Source organism: Pieris brassicae, chromosome 14 (assembly GCF_905147105.1).
Source record: "Pieris brassicae chromosome 14, ilPieBrab1.1, whole genome shotgun sequence".
NCBI classification, from domain to species: Eukaryota; Metazoa; Arthropoda; class Insecta; order Lepidoptera; family Pieridae; genus Pieris; species Pieris brassicae.
In genome coordinates, this window is record NC_059678.1 from 2151356 (window position 1) to 2173050 (window position 21695).

Genomic DNA, 21695 nt, shown 5'->3' on the forward strand with positions numbered 1-21695 from the left:
GGAAACGTAAAACAATCTATGAAATTGTGAATGTGGCCTAAAGATTTTTGTTTAAACTTTAAATTGATATTTGACAGATGTCATCAGTCATCGTCGGTTCAAATTTGTTGATGGTTTTGTGATTAAGTTTTTCAACTCGTAAAGTTTATTTTATTAATTATTTAATTAAATAATTCGATTCTTTCACAAATCCTAAATACAATGTCGAATAGTAATTTATTTATGAAGACAGGATTTGTTAGAGCTCCCCTACAAAATGGTGTTGGCCGCTATGTGTGTCAGCTTCAAAGAATAGTTTTTAAATTTTGCAAAAGCCACGGCGGTAGCCGGGGTTTAAGGTAATTATTTACTCCAGTCCAAAAGAGAATACTAAAGTTGACTACTACTTTTAATGAAAACCACTTAATTTTTTTCTAACCTATTTATGGTATCACAGACGACTGAAATGTGTTATGAATCCTAGATCCTGTTATATTTGGAGTACATTAACAGGGATTTGATAAGTTAACAGATAAATGTTGCGTTTTATCGGACACAATATATAATTATTTAAGTAGAAATACACAATGTATAATACTGTAATGCTTACATCACACTTGCAAGCATGATGTCCATAGATGGCAGATAGCCCTAAGTTCTAAGCAGTTTACTATTACTAATGGGCGCCTGTTGTATTTCTAACGATTATGTCTTGAAATTATATATTTATGTACAGAGCAGAGTGCAAACTACTTATTTCATTGTCGATACCTAGATATATTGTCCCCATACCTTATGGATATGAGCCCATATGAATTAGTTTACAAGATATTGTCTGCTTTGAAGTATTAATTTTGTTTTACAAGTATTGCGCTATAGAAATATTTTAGTACATTGGCAATTTTCCTGTCCCCTTTAAGTATTTACTTATTTTTTAACAATGTTAGATACATAATAATTCGTTCAAAAATATTAAAAAATGTTTACAAATAACAATAATTTTCAGAGACTTCATAGAACAAGACTTAGTGGACTTTGCCAAGAACAATCCAAGTGTAGTTGTGTATTTGAAGCCTCGTAGACATAGATCAGCTGTTGTTGTTGGTGAATATTGTAAGTTAATTCTAACTTATTTGAATCTGCAGTTATAATGTGTATTTGTTTTCTTGGCTCATACTTCAGTTTAAGATAAAAAAATATGTGTGTTGATAATCAGTGACACCAACTTAAAAGATTAGTTGAGCCCATTTTTATTAATAGTATTTCTGGCTATGCTTTAATCCATTAAATGTTTGTTCTTTCTTCTAATGAAATAACTTTATTTTTTTTCAGTAAATGGAGACAGAGTGTGGATGTCCGTTAACCAAAAAACTCATTCAGAAATTACAAAATGGATAGAAAATCTCCGCACCCAACAAGGCAATTTGTCAGAAATACGCCTCCGTAAATATCAATATACTGATCACCCTTCGATACAAGGGCCATGGACGCCATTTACATTCAAAAACCCAGAATTGAATCTTGCGGAATTGCCCAATGTGAAATTTGGTGAAAATAATCGTTTGCCTATTTCTGCTACTGAACAGTTGAGATTGATGTTTGAAAAGCAAAAGTTGAGTGATGTTAAAACTGCAGAATAAAAGCCTGAACATGAGTAAGTCTGAATCTTAGTTTATTGTGCCGTTCCCTGTGTTAACTCAATATTGTGCTTCACTTTGACAGGCACTAGATTGAATTGTTAGTTGATTTTTAATAAAATTATACACTGATTACACATTGAATGGGCTATTTGAAAGTATATTTCAGTGCAAGCTGTTAAAGTATCCATATTTATTCATATAGTTAAGTCCATATATCCATATCAAATTTGTCTTTGAAAAGGGTTATTCAAAAATTTATTTTTATGTCAGTCAAGTGATACAAGGCTATAAAAAAAATGTAATATCTGTGCCTGTCTAATCCTTATACCATTTGGTACCATACCATAAATATTTGATTGAAAAATTGGTATTAATTTTAATTATACTTTCTGTATACATGCATTAAGAAATGCAATGAATACCTTAAAAAACATTCTTAATCATGAATAGTTAATGAGCACAAAGTGATAGCTATGATGATAGTATGGTTCACTTCAGTGTAGTTCTGAAATATGATTCTGGAAGTTACACAAAGTAGATATAGAATACTGAATATACTTGTCTAATTTACAGAGCTTATGGCCATAAAGGTGGCTTTATTATGATGCTGGTAGAACACCTAAAATAGTTTTGTTTTATTAAAACTGCAATTCCTATGTGTGAATCGGCTCACAGAATGATATATAATATAATAATAGTTAATATAGAATTGAAATGTAGATATAGAAATAAAGAATTATTAAGTTCTAACTGTGTTTAATTTGACTATACAGGTAATGTGTATAAAAGCAGTGTTGGTCTAATGGATTCTGTGTGGCTTTATATATATATATTTATAATAAAAATGATGAAAAAAGTATACAATCTTAGGCCATGGCTGATATAATGACATGAATATTATTATAATTATATATTTTTGCATTAGTTATGCAATCTAGGGATTGAATATTGGTACAAATGTAGGTTCTGGTAATCAATGTAGATTCCTTAAATGTAGCATTTTTGGTACGGTTCCATTTCAGTAGTGTGTAGTTTTGATGTTTTCAAAGGGGCATTCTCTCGTAGTGTCTGTGTACTGTACATATTGTGAATTTTATCACCACGGCAACATGCGGTAGTAGTGATAATTTAGATCAACTAAATGTATGTAATAATTATCTATTTATTATTGTTCAGATTGGTCTAAAATTTTGTGTGTATTTTGTATTCCATAATATTTTCTCTTGACTGCGTAGAACGTAAGACCTTAAAAAATATTTTTATCACAATAATTTGTTACAGAGAAGAATTTTTTATTTATTATGGCCTGGTAACAAGACCTTTAAGCCAAGTCTTATTTTCGGTCACTAATTCGCCTGTACAGAAAAGAATATGGCTGGTATAGAAAGCTTAGATTTTCAAAAGAAACAAGCCTGTGCATACTGGAACACAATGTGACATGGAAAATATTACACGGAGTCCTTGCAAATGTATAAGGAAAATTATTTCTATAGCTGCTACAAACACTTATTTCCAATAATCGTTTTTCTCTTTTTTCCCATATTTTGGTGTAATTCCAACGCGAAGACCGTGTTGATATTTTTAAATTATAATTTACAATTTATATCTTGTTTAGATAAACATCAGTCATTGCCAATTGGTCATTTTGGAACCTTTGCGTCGATATTGGAATAATAATAAATGTTCCTTGTATATAGGCCGCGTAAGCATGTCATGGCTTGAGGTCCGTCGTGTCGGGACAACCAACCATGGGCTTATTAGCACCAGCTGATTTTAGTAAATGGAATCCAACAGTACGTAATTTTTTAATGACGCCTGTATGTCAAGTGAAGAATCGCATCATAAAACATCACTGGAACATATGAGCAACTGAAGAATGTTCACTTTCTAAATAATCCTAAAAGTATATAATTTACATCTTCATTCTCTACTGTAATATTTTCTTCATTATCTGAATTCTCTTCATTTTCCAGTATGATTTCTTTAGCAGTTTTATCTTATTTGCACCATTATCTGTAGTTGTTGGTTCTCTTGGGCTGTATGGTTCAAGTGCACAGGCGCTAATTAGAATTAAATTGGAGCCTGGTAGATACACACTGCCACGGATACCTAATTTAACTATTTTAATTATTACTATCTAAGTTAAGAAAATTGTAAATACTGTATATTTGTTTGTTGTTTAGTTACTTGAATAAAATTGAAGTGATATTCTAAATCAATTGATCTTTTAAAAATGTCACTAAGTTAGTTCAGTAACACTTAATGAATCCCAAAAAAATCTAGAAAAATGGCAGGAAGCATTATCCAATTTGACATAAATTTGTATTGAATTTTGCTAAAAATAAGACTACAAATATTTTCACATATAATTTGTATTTCTTCGAGAATATTATGGGTGTTAATATTTAAAGGACCATTTACATATCTAATATACAATATATATACAGGTCAGGGTAAAGGAGATAAGGGTTTATAATTCATTAATTTTAAGGGACTCATCATTACCAAATTAACACATCCTTGGATAAGCTTTGTTTTAATGTCTATTGTCCTTTTTTCAGAAGTTCTTAGGTAAAATGTTATGATTTTCTTAGTCTCCTTCATTTAATTTGTATTGAAGAGGATGCTTTTTCATGTGTTTTAATAAATTTGTTGCATGAATTCCCTGTAAAAATGTGATTATTAGTTTATTTAATAAACTATTTCAATGTATATTTATACGTTAAATGATTATTAATAATGAAAGTAATAATAAGCTACAATGTATTACTATAACGATAATATGCAATAAAGAAGCATTTAGAAAATAGTGTAATAATTACGTACCTTTACAACTACACCACAGTCGTCTACAATACACGTACATCTATTTTTCATCATACATGAAAAATTGGTGCATGAAATTCGTTTTACTGCGACCCATTTTTTATTTATTCTAATAGGTAATGTTATATAAATGTGTAATAGATAATTTTATATCAATATTTTAATATTGTTCTTCACACACACAAAGTACATATACCAATAATAAGCAATAAATTATTGACCATTTAAGTTTTAACTTGCATACATTCGCTTCGCTTGAAATTACGAAAACGAATGATTGAAACTCGACATGTTAGGCGCGGCTGTACCAGAAACCAATCAATAATCATATCAGTCCATCAGCGTATAAGCCAATGACAACAGTGGCAATATCTGCGAAAATGAGAAAGCGCTCTACAAAAGAAGCAATCAGCTATATCCAGATCAATATTACCTGATTGAATACATATCTACCAGATTGTTAGGTAAAACTATTCAACATTAGCAAACTTTGCTCTTGTTATTAATGTTAATAACATCAATATCTATAGACATATCATTTTATTATAATAATGGCTCTATTGAATTTATTAGAATAAAAAGCTACACTGGGTACATTATTATTAAGCCTTTATTGCTGACACCCAGAATAATATATTAACACTAAATAAATGTTACATAAAAAAGAACTGAATTCCAATACATAAATAAAACTTAATCTAATACAGCACTTGACCCGTCTTGAGTAATCAGCGTGTCCTGTGACACATAGGCCTCTTCCAGCTGCTTCAATTTTTTTCTGATGTTAGCTATTCTTGTCCAAGATGTGCCTCCTATTCTCTTTATATCGTCTGTCCATCTCTTGCTCTGTCTTCCTCTTTTCCTTTTTCGATTTCCACTTCTGGGGCTGCCATTCTGTAATTATTTTTATCCACTTCAACCTGCTATCTCTCGTTATGTGCCCGGTCCAGCGCCATTTCAATTGCCTTATTTTCTTCATGATGTCCTCTACTTTGATCGCTGATCTTATTTCTTCTGCTCTGTTTCGATGTCTCAGTGTTACACCCACCATGCTTCTTTCCATTCCTCTTTGGGTACATATCTAATGTAAAAAGAACTATTTTTTTTCACGGGACTTCAGGTTTTTCTTTAATAGTAACACTGTACAAAATAAGTTGTGAGGTGAAAATCTCAAAATCGTTTTGCTGTTTCTTATCTACCACCCGATTCATTTACAAAAGTTCAGTGTTTGAATTAATGTTCATAGTTCTTGCTGAAAAGAGAGCAAGACTGTAAAAGAACTAATTGTGCGGTATAATCATCAATTACGAAGTAATTCCAGTGCAAAATTGACTTTTTAGCGTTGTGATATCAACATTTTAGAGACTTACTGTGCTATATTGACGCTTTTGTGTTGTACTTTGCTAAAACATGGTAGGGAAAGGAAGTGTAAAAAGCTCAAAATGCGGCATAATATCAAAAGGTTTTTAATGAAATTGTAACCTATGTACTTGTTGAAACAAGAGAAAGTAAAATGAATTGAAAATTGAAATTATTTCTTAAAATTCTCTACTTGCATACCATTTTAAATTCTCGCGCCATACGATAGTACTGAGGCATTAACTGGAGCACATGTGTAAGCATTTTTATACTATGAAGTTGTTGTTCTCAGATGTAATAGGGTTCTGTGAATCATATTCACATGCAGTGTTGCCAAGTGCATCGTAATAACGGTCAAAACTCCGTAATCAGCAAATATGTACCACCTGTCGTACGATTATAATTACGGTAGGATAATTCACCATAATACCAATTGAAGGTCGTATTTTTTAATATCAGAGATCTACACTATTATATTATCTTTTAACTGAAATAATTTCTGCGAGTTTTAATGTTTTTTTTACATCAAGTTAGGGTATTTTCGTTTTATTCTACTGACAACACTGTTTTACTGCGGCGGGAAATCCCCCAATATCGTGATTCCAGCTATTATTACACGAACGAATTTGATTTGGAAAACATTATAAGCAGACGTTTCGGGAAGAATGGTTGCTAAATAAATAATACAGTAATTGGCTACGAAAAGATAGTAAGCACTTATCGAAGGCGATGTGCAGTGTCTGCAACACATACTTAATTCTGAGAAAAATGTGTAAAAACTTGGTTATTAGAGATTGTGGTGGCATCCGTCAACGATACTCTTTTAATGACAAAATTATGTCAGAAATTGATAAACATAATCTTGAGAGAGTAATTTCTAATGATAGGGAAGAATTAGTTTCGTCATTATTGCCATTACTGCCCAGAATCTCCCCAACTTCAATGTGACATCAGCAGATGATGAGTGGCAGATATTTCCCTTTTACCAAAAATGTTTGGATTTAAATTCCAGAAAGAAATACCTATTTTTGGTTTATGTTGGCCATTTTGTCTCAACCACATTTAACTGCTGAGTGCGAAAGAGTTTATTTCAGTGTTAACGACATCAAATCAACGGTTTTATCGCAGTAGATCATAAACCGACAAAAACTGTATTCATTTTAATCCAACTCCTTCTATGACTGAAAATCATAATATTGATATGTATAAATATATTAAAACAATTATACTGTTTGATTTTGATTAAAATCAAAATCAAACAGTATAATTATAATGTCATATATATGTCAAATATAATTTACAACATAATTTCGGAAAATTTACCGTATTTTAGAAACATTTGGCGTTGGGGTTTCAGAGTTGGCAACACTGAGTATCTCTACATACCGGTAAAAAACAGAGGGCTTAGATTTAGGTGGTTCTTAAAGAGTCTTCTAAAAAACATGAACGTAACAGATGCAATACAATTGTTCAGTGTTGTAACATCACCGGATCATATATAATATATATGTATATACATATATATATATATATATATATAAAAATAGATAAACCAATCAAAAAAACAATATTTTAATAATACAATATATACAAATACATATTTATGCTGGTAACATGAGACTATTTTGTCGGATACAAATGCATTTAACTATCGTGACCTTTGACATATGTCAAAGCTTGTGTAAAAATGTTAGCTGACAATAATGCAACGCTTCCACGCTGTTTTGAAAACTAGAATTTATTTCAATTTTATCACAAATGTTACGATAGTTTTATTGTAATCACAGAAAAATAATAGTTTTAATTAGTTGAATAATGAGCGCCTGAAAAAGGTTCCACTGAAGATTAAATATTAAAATTGACGTCTTATTCGTGATACACGAAGTGTCATTTATATTTACGTCATTGTACAAAGATTGGATGTCATGTGTCACAAGAGGTGGGAATCTCATTTGATTATCATTGAGAATAAAAAAAACATTATTAAACGATGAAGTTTATTATGTCTAATCCTAATGTAAAATTGCATATTATGTGGTGACAATGGGCGGAATTTCCCGACATTGGTGACAAAATTAACTTGTATGTACATTAACTTTTATATATATATTATATTCCTTACTAGTAACCACCCCACTATGAAACTTCTAGTATACGTAAAATATACTTTGAGCTATTTTGAGGAGTTCAAAATTATTTTAATATTTAAATATTATTTTCTTTCGTATAGAATCATACGAATTGCAAACAACAGCAATTTCAATTATCATATTTTTTAAACCCCATAACTTGACAAACTTTACAAAAAAATGTTACGTATTTGCATTCATAACTAGAGGTATGCCTAAAGTAACCATTTATTTATTGACTCAAAACGGTTAATTTAAGTCAAATAATAAGTAGTGGATAAAAAAACACTTTTTAAAGTTATTTATTTCGTTAAAACATAAGATATAAACACTACCACTTTTCTCTTTTTTTGCATCAAAAGTTAATATAAAGTCAAGGTAATAAAAAAATGGCTAAAATTATTAGATACTAGGTATTTTTTTTAATTATAATTAACCTTAGTCTAGTCATTTTTCCTCTTACTAATTTTTGACGCACTTAACATTTTCCTAATAATACTATATATAATGTACAATATAATACATATAAACAACAATTGGTCCAGCATTAAGTATTCGTACCACTGATATTGTTTGATAACTGAGCGGAGGTGGAGCGCACCTGGAAATAATAACATATTTATCAAATAAGCGTCGTATAGAGTAAAAGAAAGAGAAAAGAAAATAGAAAGAGAAGAACCACGCGATTCTCGTACGGTAAATGAAGGCATCGTGAGGAAACCGGCATGTCTCAGACACAAATATCAATGTGATTAGGCAGAGGAGGCTGATCGACAATCAAAAACACAATATTTACGTCAAGAACTTCGTTTCTCCTTAATGTGGTTTTAGTTAGCCTTAATACCGTGACACGAAAGAATAATTTCACTGTATTATCGTCAGTAGAATTTGAATTTGATTTACACTTCGGTCTAAGTAACCCGTGGTTGGCTATGCTAACACCAAAAATTAAAAAAGTTTATACTTTAGCCTCAATAACACGTGGTAATCATGATATTGAATTGTAGCTTATTTGACACGTTTGTCGGTTTACCATAGCAGTGCCATCTATTGATTACGTACTCAATCCAGTCGAAAAGTATCGACATTTGTTAGAATCTTTTGGAGTTAACAGATAATTGTGACTGTCAATTAATTATAGACAAATAATTTGCAATAAAATAAAATTGCGACTATAATTAAAGATTTAAGCTATCCTATCTCTTAAGTTGGAACAGACTTCTCAAGGTGTGCCAATTTAATTTAAAATGGGTTAAGTAGTTTAGGAGTCCATCGCGGACAAACATCGTGACAGAAGATTTATATATATTAAGATGTATGTATAGGCATCGTCTGAAAACCAATGAGATGTAAAATAGGTTTCCAGTTCCAAAGGCCCTTTTCTAGAAAAAAATAACAAGCCGCATACCATAGACCGGCAACGCATCCACTAACCACATATTCTTATTTTTATTTATTATATACTTTTTCAGAAATCTTCCAAGATTACTTTATTTACTCAGTTAATTATTACTATTAATCTGTTTTTACTATTATTATTATTTTCTTTTTCTTTTTGGCGTCTTAGCCGCAAATTAACAGAAGTCTCTGGCAGAAAGACCAGCACTGTGGAACACGTTTGGTCCACAGCAATGCCAGGGCCAATTACAACGGGACACATTCAAAATGTTCCTTGTTCCTTAAAAAAACTTTTTTGTTGTTATGTTTCTTTTTTTTTTTCATTATTATTATTATTTTGTGCGTTGCTGTGTATGTGTTTCGTTATTAATAAATATTATGTCTTTGTCTAAATAAGATATTCATGGCCTGCAGTAATTTACGTATTATAGCCATTCGGTAGGCAATTTTTTTATAATATATAAAAACAACATTTACGTTACCTTTAGTTTCGATTGCCATTTCTACATAATGTGTAATTAAATCTGAAGGCTTGTTTAGACGATTTCTGAACAATTTCGACAATTCCTTGGCTTTCTTGTAGTAGCTGTAAAAAAAAAAAAACTTGTTAAATCTCGCAAGAATTTAGGATGCTACGACAATATGGATGTTATCTGTCTATGAAGTTTGGTCACAAACTCAAAATAAAATAAATCATATAGGTAAACACTTATGAACGTCAACAGAAAAGATGTTAAATTGATTCTAAATTTACATTTACTACCAGTTCGCAGGTCAAGGGCGTAGAGCGGACAAGAAGAGCTGGCAAGAAATTCTCTGTCATTTTTAATCGCTAAGTTTTGAGTCATACAAATTGTTTGAACTAGAGCAAATCAATCCAAAGTATTAGAATTTAAATAATAGTCATATTTATATAAAAAAGCTTTATTTATTAATTTACGTTTTAGTTTTGAGACTTTTGAATTTATTATTTATTTATTACTTTCATAAAATCATAAATTAATTTCAGCTAATCTGTATCAAGACATTGTCGTTAGGCTTTTCGCCGTATTTCGCCGGTCACCTAGTAGCTATAGAAAAAAAAATGCAGCGTGTGTTGCCACCAAAAATAATAATACATTAATCATTAGATACATACATGTTAATTTGGCTTTTTAATTTGAGTTGAAAACCTTACTTTTTTATATTTTTTTATTAAAGTATTCCTACAGCTACTCATTAAAAATATTCAAACAATTACAATATACACAAAAGCCAAAAACGGAATACACAGTTAAACATAAACCTAAGGTTTTACCTATTTATACCAAAAATATAACAAAGTACACACTCGTACTAAATTCTAAAATATAAGTTCTAAGATTCATTTAATAATTATTTAATATAAAGTAAGAATATCAAAGCCATTATTAATAAAAGATACCAGAGTTTTTTTAAATATTTTTGAAGCATTTTTAATCCTTTAATGATTTGATTTGACAATTATTTTTTAACTACTTGAACTGCTATGTCAAATGAAACTTACCTGTCATTCCTAAGCATTTCTTGCAACGCAATTTTTACATCCGGCGCCATTTCAGGTGAATATTTCACTCGTAACGCACGTCCCGCTTCGATACTTCTTGCAGCGTTGTGCGGTTGGTCAGCGAACACTGGTATTGTTAATATTGGGATGCCATAGTGTAATGACTCCATTGTGCTCAATAATCCACCGTGGGTGATGAAGATCTTTACGTTTGGATGAGCTGTAAGGAGAAAGTAGACAACATGACAACATGAATTTGGGAGCGTTCAAGTGTTACGTAACGAAATTTGGGAGGGGGGTCCTTTGAAGTATTACGTTACGCAATTTTTGGATATTCTGGACCCCCCCCCCCATGAAACGCGCCGTAACTTTTCTGTTTCCAATAGTAAAACTCGACTGACCATCTCGAGTGACTCTTTAAACCTAAAACTGACTAAACGACTCAAATTGTAAAACGTTACGATGCGGGGCGGGGATTGAATTACGCGTTATTTTTAATATTATTTTCTACTTTACAGTATTTTACACCACATAATGGTCAGTTTTAGGTTTAAAGAGTCACTCGAGTTTTACTATTGGAAACAGAAAAGTTACGGCGCGTTTCATGGGGGGGGGGGGAGAGGAGAGTCTCAAAAAATTGCGTGACGTAATACTTGAACGCTCCCTTTACCCGCAATTATTACGACAATTTGAAACTATTGTTCTCGAATACCTTCCTTTATTTAGAGTACAATATTACTATATCCATAGCATTATAAAAGGAAGCGTACAACAGACATTGAAAGCTAGGCACTCCAGGTCACCAGATAACCTCCGGTACCCGTGTGAGCTACTCTCTGCGGATACAAACAACACCTGGCCAGACATCAGAGCAGCACCCTCGGCTTAGACCGCTGGTCGCCTCTCTGGGCCACCCACGGGGTAACCAGGGATCTGACCAAGTGGAGCTTGACCGAGCCGCGAGCCTGCCCGCTACCACAGACAGTGACACCAGGGCCAAGTTGAGATTACTCCTTGGCCCCTCATCTGACTGACATCCCGGACGCAGCGAGGAGATCCCATGTATCAGCGCTCTGCAGCCTAAGGGCCCCAATAGTACAAAGCTCATCCCTCTCGAAGGAGAGTGCAGCATTAAGCCCTTGACATTGAAAGCGTTGATTGGATACCTCATATCGGACCGGTCAAATTTGTAATTAGTCTAAAATAGAAACCTTATATTGGGCTGATTTAGTTTAGTTATCATTATAATGGTTTGATTACAGTATTTTAGATATATTTTGTTTTCACCTGGCCCTCACCTAATTACTACTTAAACAGTAACATTTTCATCAATCATTTTTGTGGGAAAATGGCCTGCTTGATACATTTTTTAAAACACACCGTAACAAACAAATATTTTTAAGCCAACGAGAATAGACATCTGTTGACGTAGACATGGAGAGAAATCGGCTATGCCAAGTATTAATCTGAAATCGTATAGGAAAAACACCTTTTGTATATAAATTAAGGTTTATAATAATTAACCAAAAACAAAAAGGGAAAAGAAAACGATCTCCCTACTAGAGTCTTTAAAATCATCTTAATGTACTAATAATGTATTAATGTGTTAATTATTGCTTGAAACATTATAATTAATATTTATGTTATAATATAAGAATTGACTATAATGATATGAGTCAGAGTGGATGTAACTTCTATGTAAAACACAGTGCTCAGTCCGAGACATAATGCCCCTTGTTATATAAAAAAGTGCGTACACACAAAGTACACATGTCAGAAGTGAAACTTCTTTGTAAATTAATTATTATGAAGGTAAAAGCCTCAATAGATGATCATGTACCAGTATATGTATATATATATTCACACTGTTTAAACACGGTATACGTGCTAATGATAATATAAATAAATAAAAAATCTACGTTTACTGCACAAGACGTTATGCGAATTGCCATCTAAAGTTCTAATACGTAACTACTAAACGAATACATCAACTAATAGTGTGTATTTTTTCCCGCTCTCGTTTCATTCGCCAAAAAATTATCCTCATGCACCTAAAGAATTTTCACTTCAATAAATAAACTGTGAAGAAATAAATAAATGTATATATATATTCTCACCAAGTATACTAGACTGTGGCATCCAAGGTCTCACATGAACATTCTTTGGCAGACCATCAATTTTCTCGTCGAGCTTCCATAAAACGGTTTGTTTCAAACTTCCGAAGACCTGAAGGAGTTCTTTTTTGGTATTCCCCTTAAAGGCAGATGCCTTCAGCACGGAACCCATACTGAAGTAGATGACACCTTGGGGTGAGGCATCCAGTAATTGTTTCAGATCCTAAAATTCGATAAAATTCATAATCATTTATTCATATAGGTAACACAATGTAACAATCATATTAGATGAACGTCAAAAAAGAAATATATATGAAATGCTTCTAATTTTACATTTACTGCCAGTTCTCAAATCAAGAGCGTAGAACGGAAGAGAAGAACTGGCAATAAACTCTCCGCCACTCTTTTTAATCGCCAAGTTTTTTTTGTATTGCACAACGTTTATAAGGAGCCGCAACCATCCCACCATGTTCCACATGACGTCAGCAGGAGGCATTGTGAAATAGGAGCACGCACTTACATTCTCGTGGGAACAACACGCAAATACATAGTCGAAATAACTAACATCATCGCATACGCGAATTCAAGTCCGACCAGTCACCACAATTAGCACCCGTTCACGAGTATCACGCATGGCCATTGCCCCCTTCGCCATACTTTAATCTTTAGGTTTAGCTTTAGATTCCTGTATATCTTTCATGATCATTTGTCAATCTAAAAATCCCCTTTGTCGGTACTCCCCTCTTTGAAGGCACTCTCCTTAAAGCCTCAGTTTACATCGGAATACTGGGCGTTGACATATTGAATGACGATCAGTTTAGCGGTCAAAAAGTTTTGAGTGCTCAGTACCAGCTCCGTTCACTTGACCGTATTCAACGAAGAGCGATCGAATCGTCGACGACCAATCACTTTCTGTGCGGCTTGATCCCAGAGATGTTGGATCTTCTATCGCATTTAACATGGAGAGTGTTCAGAGCAATTGTTCGGTCTAATATCTTCAGCTGAGTTTCATTATCGGACGTCAAGGCAAAATACAAAATACCATCCGTATCAAGAGCGTACAAATTCTTGAAAGGCTGGCAACGCACTTCCGAGCCTTCTGGCAGTGTGAGTATTCATGGGCGGCGGTATCACTTAACAAGGTGAGCCTCCTATTACATAAAAAAGCGAGTAGGATCATCCATATGTATCTAACACGTTTGTTACGGCATGCCGGTTTCCTCACGATGTTTTCCTTCACCGTACATGCGAGTGTTAAATGCCGGGGATCGAACCTACTACCTCAAACCAAGAAACTTTTCTGTTAAATAAATTTTATACTTTTATTTTGACTAAAGACAATATTATTCCATACCGAATCGAAATACACGGTAATACATTAAGTAGCAACAACTAATGCATATTTGTCTCTTTCGTCAAACGCAACCGTTCTGTTGATAGAAAGAGACAAGTCAATATTACCAACACGGGCTTCTCCATGTATGTTTTGACAAAAAATTTACGAAAACCTAAATGGCGGATTACTTCGTACACGAGGCGAATACAATATATAATAATAAACAATATTATCTTATCCAGAATTATTAGTATTTACAAATATTGTAAATATTTGTAAATACTTAATTCCTTAATGTTCTATAATTAAATATTTATTTGTCGTTCACATTGTTACTGATTACACCTTTCTGGATAATTTTTCTTACGTTAGAAATATTAAGTTTAAGGCGAAACACGATTTGAGGGGCCAACTATGACAAAAAATGTCATAGTTAAGACAGGACAACGTCTTAACTATGATTTAATAATTAACCAAAAAAAGATTTCAGAAACAAAGTGTTTATTTTTCTAATGCATCATTCATCTTTTCTTTTCTACAAACTGTCATTTCAAAAAGCAAAGTCAATAACTCTATTTTATCTATTTATAAGTGGACCCGACAGACGTAGTCCTGTCTTAACTATGAATATTGATTTCGAATTGGTATAATTAACTAAAAATGCTTTATGTTATACAACATTCTTTGTTTGTTTTTCTGGTGCGTATATAAATAGTTTTGTTGGTATTCCGACATGGGAACATGCGACATATAACTGGCCATGTGAAAAACATGGATTTTCAAGATTGACGGTTTCACTTCAATTACAATCTACCAAATAATGGTACGTATAAATTATAAGTAGTATGTTGAGGTTCACAATCTCGCGAGAAAAATTACAAAATAACGGTATTTAAAATTTTATGCTGACATATATTAAACGATAGGAGTATATGTATATGTAGTGTATGTATTAGTAACCTGCAGTAGATAACTAAATATATGAGAGGGGGATATCTAAGAACGTGACAACCCAACAGGTCCCGAAGCCATACAGTTGTACCCTAACATAAATAGTGAATAAATTAATAAGTACGGGAAGTCTGCAGCTTAGAGGTAACAGCCGAAGCCCTAAGCGGGATCAGTTTCAAGGTGGTAGGATTTTTTCAATGTTATCAGACTCACCACGATAACTAAGGGCTTGAAGGAGTCTTCGTCACTTTGAAAGGAAGCAAGAAATGAATAAGGGCTAACAATATCTTAAATAGTATTACGTAACGAATTTGGGGGGGGGGGGTCCTTTTGTAAAACGTTACAATGCGAGGCGGGGATTGAATTACGCGTTATTGATAATAATCTTTTTGACTTTCCAGTACTTTACACCACATAGTGGTATAAAGAGAGTCACTGGAGGCGGTCACGAAACGTTAAATATTGGATACAGAAAACGTTACGGAGCGTCTCATGGGGGGGGGGGGTCAAGAATCTCCATGACGTAATACTTGAAATGGGGCGGGGGGGGGGGTCAAGAATCTCCATGACTTGAACGCTCCCTTACACATACATAATATTGTGTGAGTGTGATATCAGTAATAAAAGTATGCAATACGTGAGGGGTTCAATGAGTCTAAACACAGAGAAACGTGAAAAATTTGGGAATTACACAGATATTTCTTGTTCGTGCCCAGTAGGGTAAAATTGTGAATATCTTGAAATTTATTTATTATTTTTGCCTGTGTCCAAAATGATTTAAGACCGATAATTACCTATACATAAAGTGACCATTTATTCTTTGACTCAAAACGTGACATTGGTTTAATTTAGGACAAATAATGAGAAAAAGAAACACTTTTATAAAGTTATTAATTTAGAAACAGTTAGTTGGCTTAAAAGTTACGTTATATATACCCAAAATGTCAAGTTAGTTTTTTATATCTAGTGACGATTTCAAATACGAATGTGACTTTTGGGACAATTTTGCGTCCCACAGTTCATTTCGGGGATACAGGTACTCGCAATTGGAACAAGGGACAGTCCCGTTCAAAACTTTTATTATATTCTTTTGCTGGTAAGCTTCGTAAAGTTACTAGATGCAATCCAAAAACTGTTTGTCACATCAATTGTGTTAAGTGATCATAAATTATGTTAATTAATTAGTCGTTAATTAGTAATGAGTTAATATGAAACTCGCGTTAAATAAAGTCGTGTTATTTCATATCTTATCGCGTCTGAAGCCTCAATCAGTTCATATGAGCCATGGCGTTCGCACACATTCTACTATATTTAACATTCATACTATTCTGTGACAGCGCCAGGATATTGGCCGTCTTCCCCGCGCCATGTCACAGCCACCAGCTGGTTTTTCGACCCCTGACGTTGGAGCTGGCAAGACAGGGCCATGACGTGACAGTGATCACTCCGTTTCCAGCGTTCCTGAACGGAACATCGCCGAAAAACATCACAGAAATCAACATAGGGAGTTGTATAGAGAAATTGATGCAGAAAGCTCTTGTGGACGATATGAAAGACGCGAAGGACATTTATTCGCAGCAGGTGATCGCGTTTGATGCAGCGAAGAATGTCTTTGACATAATAATGACGGAGCTGAGGGATTTTGTAAACAGTGACCAGGTCTTTGACCTGGTTTTGGGTGAGGCGTGCGCGCGGTTCACATTGGTTTTTTCGGAGATTTTCAAAGCGCCGTTCATTCAGGTCAGTTCCTTTGGCGGCACATTTGACACGTTCAGCATAGTTGGCGCTCCGCTACATCCGCTATTGTATCCTCTAGCCGTTCGTGAGAAATTCAAGAACTTAACTGTCATAGATAAATTGAGAGAAATATATGAACATTATCGGTTGGTGAAGCTGTATTATGACGTGGAGATGGCGGAGAACGAGGTAGCGAGGCGGCATTTGGGGAAGGGGTTTCCAACCATGGGAGAGTTGATGAAGAATGTTGAGATAATTCTTTTGAATGTACATCCTGTTTGGGACTCCAACCGCCCTGTTCCGCCGAATCTTATTTATTTGGGAGGCCTGCATTTGCAAGAGGAAAAGGAACTGGCTGAGGTAAGTCAATCTATGAACTGTTTTTAGTTTAATATTTTCTTTACTGCTTCAACTGTTGACTGAACCTGCCCTTTTATGTCTGCATAACAATTGCCAATCAGAGAAGGAAAACGTCGTGAGATAATGTGCGTCAGGCAAAGAAAGATGATCGCCTAATTGTCTATTGAAAAAAAATGATTAGTCTACAGATACATAATCTGTGCCCAGACCAAAAAGTTTGTAGCGTCATTTTTTTATACGGGAATCTTCTTAGCGAGAAACATACATTAGTTACTACGTTTTAATTTGATGAACTCATTACAATAGCTTTAACGGGTTGTTTTAATGTATGTTACGCATCACCTACTTGCCCTACACTACTTGCTACATAGACTTTAAAAGGTTGATCTTTAATACATATAAATCTTACGCAGCCAATATTCTCGCTAGGTAAATGTTAAAAATCAGTTCTGCCAAACAATCAAAAATATAAAAGTGTGTTACACTTATATATTTTAACAAGTATTTGGACAAGTAGATACTGTTATCATTATCTTTACTTTGTACAAACGTGTTTTGAAATTATGAGTTATCTATTAAATAAATTATTATTAACACCACCGGCATTTGACACTTAATGCATATTCTAAAGAAGTTTTCGCCCACGAGGTAAAAATACGTGCGGTAATATTACCGTTCAATGTAGAGGAGATTCTATCCTTGAGGATATAATGTACATAATGATTACATTATGTCCATGTCATTATGTTGAACAGTAGACGGAGTCAAGGCCTCCTCAAAATCTTTCAATTGTCTCTTATGCTCTTCCCAGGTTTCTGGTGGGCATCCTCTCTTGCCACTGGGCCATTCCAAGTAAGGATCTTTTTGACCCATCTGTCATAAACAACGCAGGCAATGTTACCTGTTTTTACCCTGTGTTTTGATATGACAGCAAGTGTTTCGCTGTACTTGGACTTTGGATCCATTATCCACAGGGATCTGACTGAGCGGTACTCACATGGCCTAACTCATTTGTTTTAATTACAATCTTTTGTCTATTAATGTTAAATTATTAATTAAACGCAAGATTAACTAAATATTCTTCAATTATCTTATTAGTAAATGATTAGCGCTACGGCGTATGTAACATTTAAGGAAGTATCTGCCTCCAGCGGTGATGTTTCGCACTTATATCGTAACTAGCTGCCCCCGCGAACTTCGTTTCTGCTTAATGTGGTTTTAGTTAGCCTTAATACCGTGACACGAAATAATAATTTCACTGTATTATCGTCACTATAATTTGAGTTTGATTTACACTTCGGTCTAAGTAACACGTGGTTGGCTATGCTAACACCAAAAATTAAAAAAAAATATACTTTAGCCTCAATAACACGTGGTAATCATGATATTGAATTGTAGCTTATATGACACGTTTGTCGGTTTACCATAGCAGTGCCATCTTTTGATTACTTACTCAATCCAGTCGAAAAGTATCGACATCTGTTAGAATCTTTTGGAGTTAACAGATAATTGTGACTGTCAATTAATTATAGACAAATAATTTGCAATAAAATAAAATTGCGACTATAATTAAGGATCTAAGCTATCCTATCTCTTAAGTTGGACCAGACTGCTCACGGTGTGCCAATTTAATTCAAAATCGGTTAAGTAGTTAAGGAGTCCATCGCGGACAAACATCGTGACAGGAGATTTATATATATTAAGATTACTAACTAACTATTTTTTTTACAGTGGAATCTCTATACCTATAAAAAATCGAATTTACGAGTTTTCGATTTAACAGGAACTTCGAGATACATATTATAGAAGTGTATTTTTCTATTTGTTGAGTTGAATTTGATTAATAATTTAACTTAGGCTATGTACTATATATCTTTTACATATTAAAACGAATTACATATTAATGAAGTTAACTGTAAAAAAAATCCGTTATTACGGTGATTTAACCTATTTGCAATTTTTTTACACAGTTCGTACACAGCTGTGTTATTTAGAATGTTTTATGAATGTATCATTAATTGCACGTTTACAAGACAAAATATAATTGATTTGAAGCCCCGAACCCAAACATTCATTTTTTATTATTTGCTATTATTTCGGAGAATTCCTAATAAGACGTCTTAAACTAAACTTCTGCGTTCTGAAATCCGAGTTATGAACTATATGTATTATCAATACTTGGTAGGGAAATAACATTTTGTTCGAGTTACAAAGTCTAAATAATTCCAGAATAGATAAGTGAATGCCAATTTTCAACTTACTGAGTATTTCGACTTAACGAGATTCGAGTTGTAGAGATTCCACTGTATAACAAAAAACAATTACACTAAAGCTATATCAAATGATGGAATACATATCAAAAAGGTTCAGGTATTTACGAAAGGTAAATTATATAGAAACTTTTGAGTAAATAATACCTAATAGGCTCTGTCGTGTGGTGTGTACGTGAGGTGTGTTTGGTGTGCTCATGATGCAGGTTATTTCGCGCTTTGGATATTCTTAATACGCCTTTTAAGCATGTTTATAGCTTAAACAAGTCGACGCCCAAATGGTAGTTTTATGTTCGGGCTGAGCGATACTGCGCTGAGTTTCTGTATTTTGCATAGTTGGTGTTGATGTCAGGAACGTGATTTGGATATACAATAATTTTAAGGAATTTTGTTAAAGACATTGGCCTTGACTTCCGAGCGTTTCACTCTCACACAGTACTCTCTACTCGAGCATTGACGGTTAACGAACAGTGGAAAACGATCAGAAATTGAATTATATTGTACAGTTCTTGAGCGTACATCAATAGAATATAAGCGAAATACTTTTAATTGCTATGTAATAAAAATAAATAGATGCAATGTTACTGTGAGAGTGCTTGCGTCTAGCTATACTCTCGGAGCGTAACTCCCATGATTTAGATAATGAATATGAAACGAATGACTGTAATGTAACAGTTGAAGAGAGTGCTTGTGTCTAGCTATACTCTCGGAGCGTAGCTCCCATGATTTAGATAATGAATATGAAACGAATGACTGTAATGTAACAGTTGAAGAGAGAGACTACGTCTGGCTATACTCTCGGAGTGTAACTCTCATGGTTTAGTTAGTTGCTATAAACGAAGTACTGCAATGTAACTGTTGAAGAGAGTGCTTGTGTCTAGCTATACTCTCGGAGCGTAGCTCCCATGATTTAGATAATGAATATGAAACGAATGACTGTAATGTAACAGTTGAAGAGAGAGCCTACGTCTGGCTATACTCTCGGAGTGTAACTCTCATGGTTTAGTTAGTTGCTATAAACGAAGTACTGCAATGTAACTGTTGAAGAGAGTGCTTGTGTCTAGCTATACTCTCGGAGCGTAGCTCCCATGATTTAGATAATGAATATGAAACGAATGACTGTAATGTAACAGTTGAAGAGAGAGCCTACGTCTGGCTATACTCTCGGAGTGTAACTCTCATGGTTTAGTTAGTTGCTATAAACGAAGTACTGCAATGTAACTGTTGAAGAGAGTGCTTGTGTCTAGCTATACTCTTGGGGCGTGTTTAGGAAATCACCACGCTTATAAAACTTAGAAAGCCTGACTGTTTACAATGTACAGCCTTATTTATAACTTGAACTCTGAGGAAGGTTTTTATTGAGAGAAAATATTGGTTTGAAGCTTTTAAAAAGGTAGGCTAAGTAAAATCATATTATGGCGAGACGAAGTACGCGTCAACTAGTAAAATAAAATCAGTGGAGCTACAATATTTTTAGGTCTGCGCCTCAGATTTCTGTATCTGTTTCATGATCATTTGTTAATCTAATAGGCAAGTGGGTGATCAGCCTCCTGTGCCTGACTCACGCTGTTGACTTTTTGGGTCTAAGGCAATCCGGTTTCCTAACGATGTTTTCTTTCACCGTTCGAGCGAATGTTAAATGCCCACATAGAAAGAAAGTGTATTGGTGCACAGCCGGGAATCGAACCTACGACCTCAGGAATCAGAGTCGCATGTATCTAATAAAAATGTTAGCTAGCCGATTGGAGTCTTAACGCGAACTCTTGTTATTGGATACATAAAACCCGTCAAAAAGGCCACAAAACTAACATGTCGATAAATCTCTTAACAAATATAGCAAAAACATAATTCGCGCTACTTGACTATGAATCCTATCCCAAAACCCTCCCTTGGTCCTATAGAGAAAGATTTTTTTTCATTTATGGTAGTCTTTATATTTTTATTACTTCACAGGAATTAAGAGCCGAGCTGGACGCGACAAAAGGGGTGATTTACATGAGTTTTGGAAGCACCGTTCGATCATCTATCTTGAGTCAAGAGAAAATTGACATATTCTTGAACGTTTTGGCAC

At 33.8% G+C, this 21695-nt stretch overlaps 2 protein-coding genes across 5 annotated transcripts in view; one reads left to right on the forward strand and one right to left on the reverse strand.

Moving 5' to 3' along the window:
• Positions 1-84: 84 nt before the first annotated feature.
• Positions 85-2354, forward strand: LOC123718174 (39S ribosomal protein L43, mitochondrial). Of its 2 annotated transcripts, XM_045674601.1 has the most exons (4): positions 85-338; positions 986-1092; positions 1312-1633; positions 2193-2354. In XM_045674601.1, the coding sequence occupies exons 1-3, from the start codon at positions 202-204 to the stop codon at positions 1617-1619; spliced, it is 552 nt and encodes a 183-aa protein (XP_045530557.1). In that variant the 5' UTR covers positions 85-201; the 3' UTR covers positions 1620-1633; positions 2193-2354. The 2 variants fall into 2 exon arrangements, with proteins under 2 accessions (XP_045530557.1, XP_045530556.1); XM_045674600.1 differs by lacking the exon at positions 2193-2354 and having other exon boundaries at positions 1312-1949.
• Positions 2355-7360: 5006 nt separating this feature from the next.
• Positions 7361-21695, reverse strand: part of LOC123717993 (UDP-glycosyltransferase UGT5-like) — a 32714-nt gene continuing 18379 nt past the window's right edge. For all 3 annotated transcript variants that reach the window (XM_045674324.1, XM_045674325.1, XM_045674327.1), the window contains exons 7-10: positions 12974-13193; positions 10857-11076; positions 9814-9917; positions 7361-8534 (exon numbers count right to left, since the gene is read on the reverse strand). In XM_045674324.1, the coding sequence (XP_045530280.1) occupies positions 8377-8534; positions 9814-9917; positions 10857-11076; positions 12974-13193 (702 nt within the window). In that variant the 3' untranslated portion in view covers positions 7361-8376. The remainder of the gene's footprint in view (positions 8535-9813; positions 9918-10856; positions 11077-12973; positions 13194-21695) is intronic.

What these genes read in the sequence shown, in the direction of transcription:
- LOC123718174 (XM_045674601.1), top strand. Translation starts at nt 202, where the DNA reads ATGTCGAATAGTAATTTATTTATGAAGACAGGATTTGTTAGAGCTCCC. An exon ending in GGCGGTAGCCGGGGTTTAAG is followed by an intron (nt 339 to 985) that starts GTAATTATTTAC and finishes AATAATTTTCAG; the next exon opens with AGACTTCATAGAACAAGACT. An exon ending in TGTTGTTGTTGGTGAATATT is followed by an intron (nt 1,093 to 1,311) that starts GTAAGTTAATTC and finishes ATTTTTTTTCAG; the next exon opens with TAAATGGAGACAGAGTGTGG.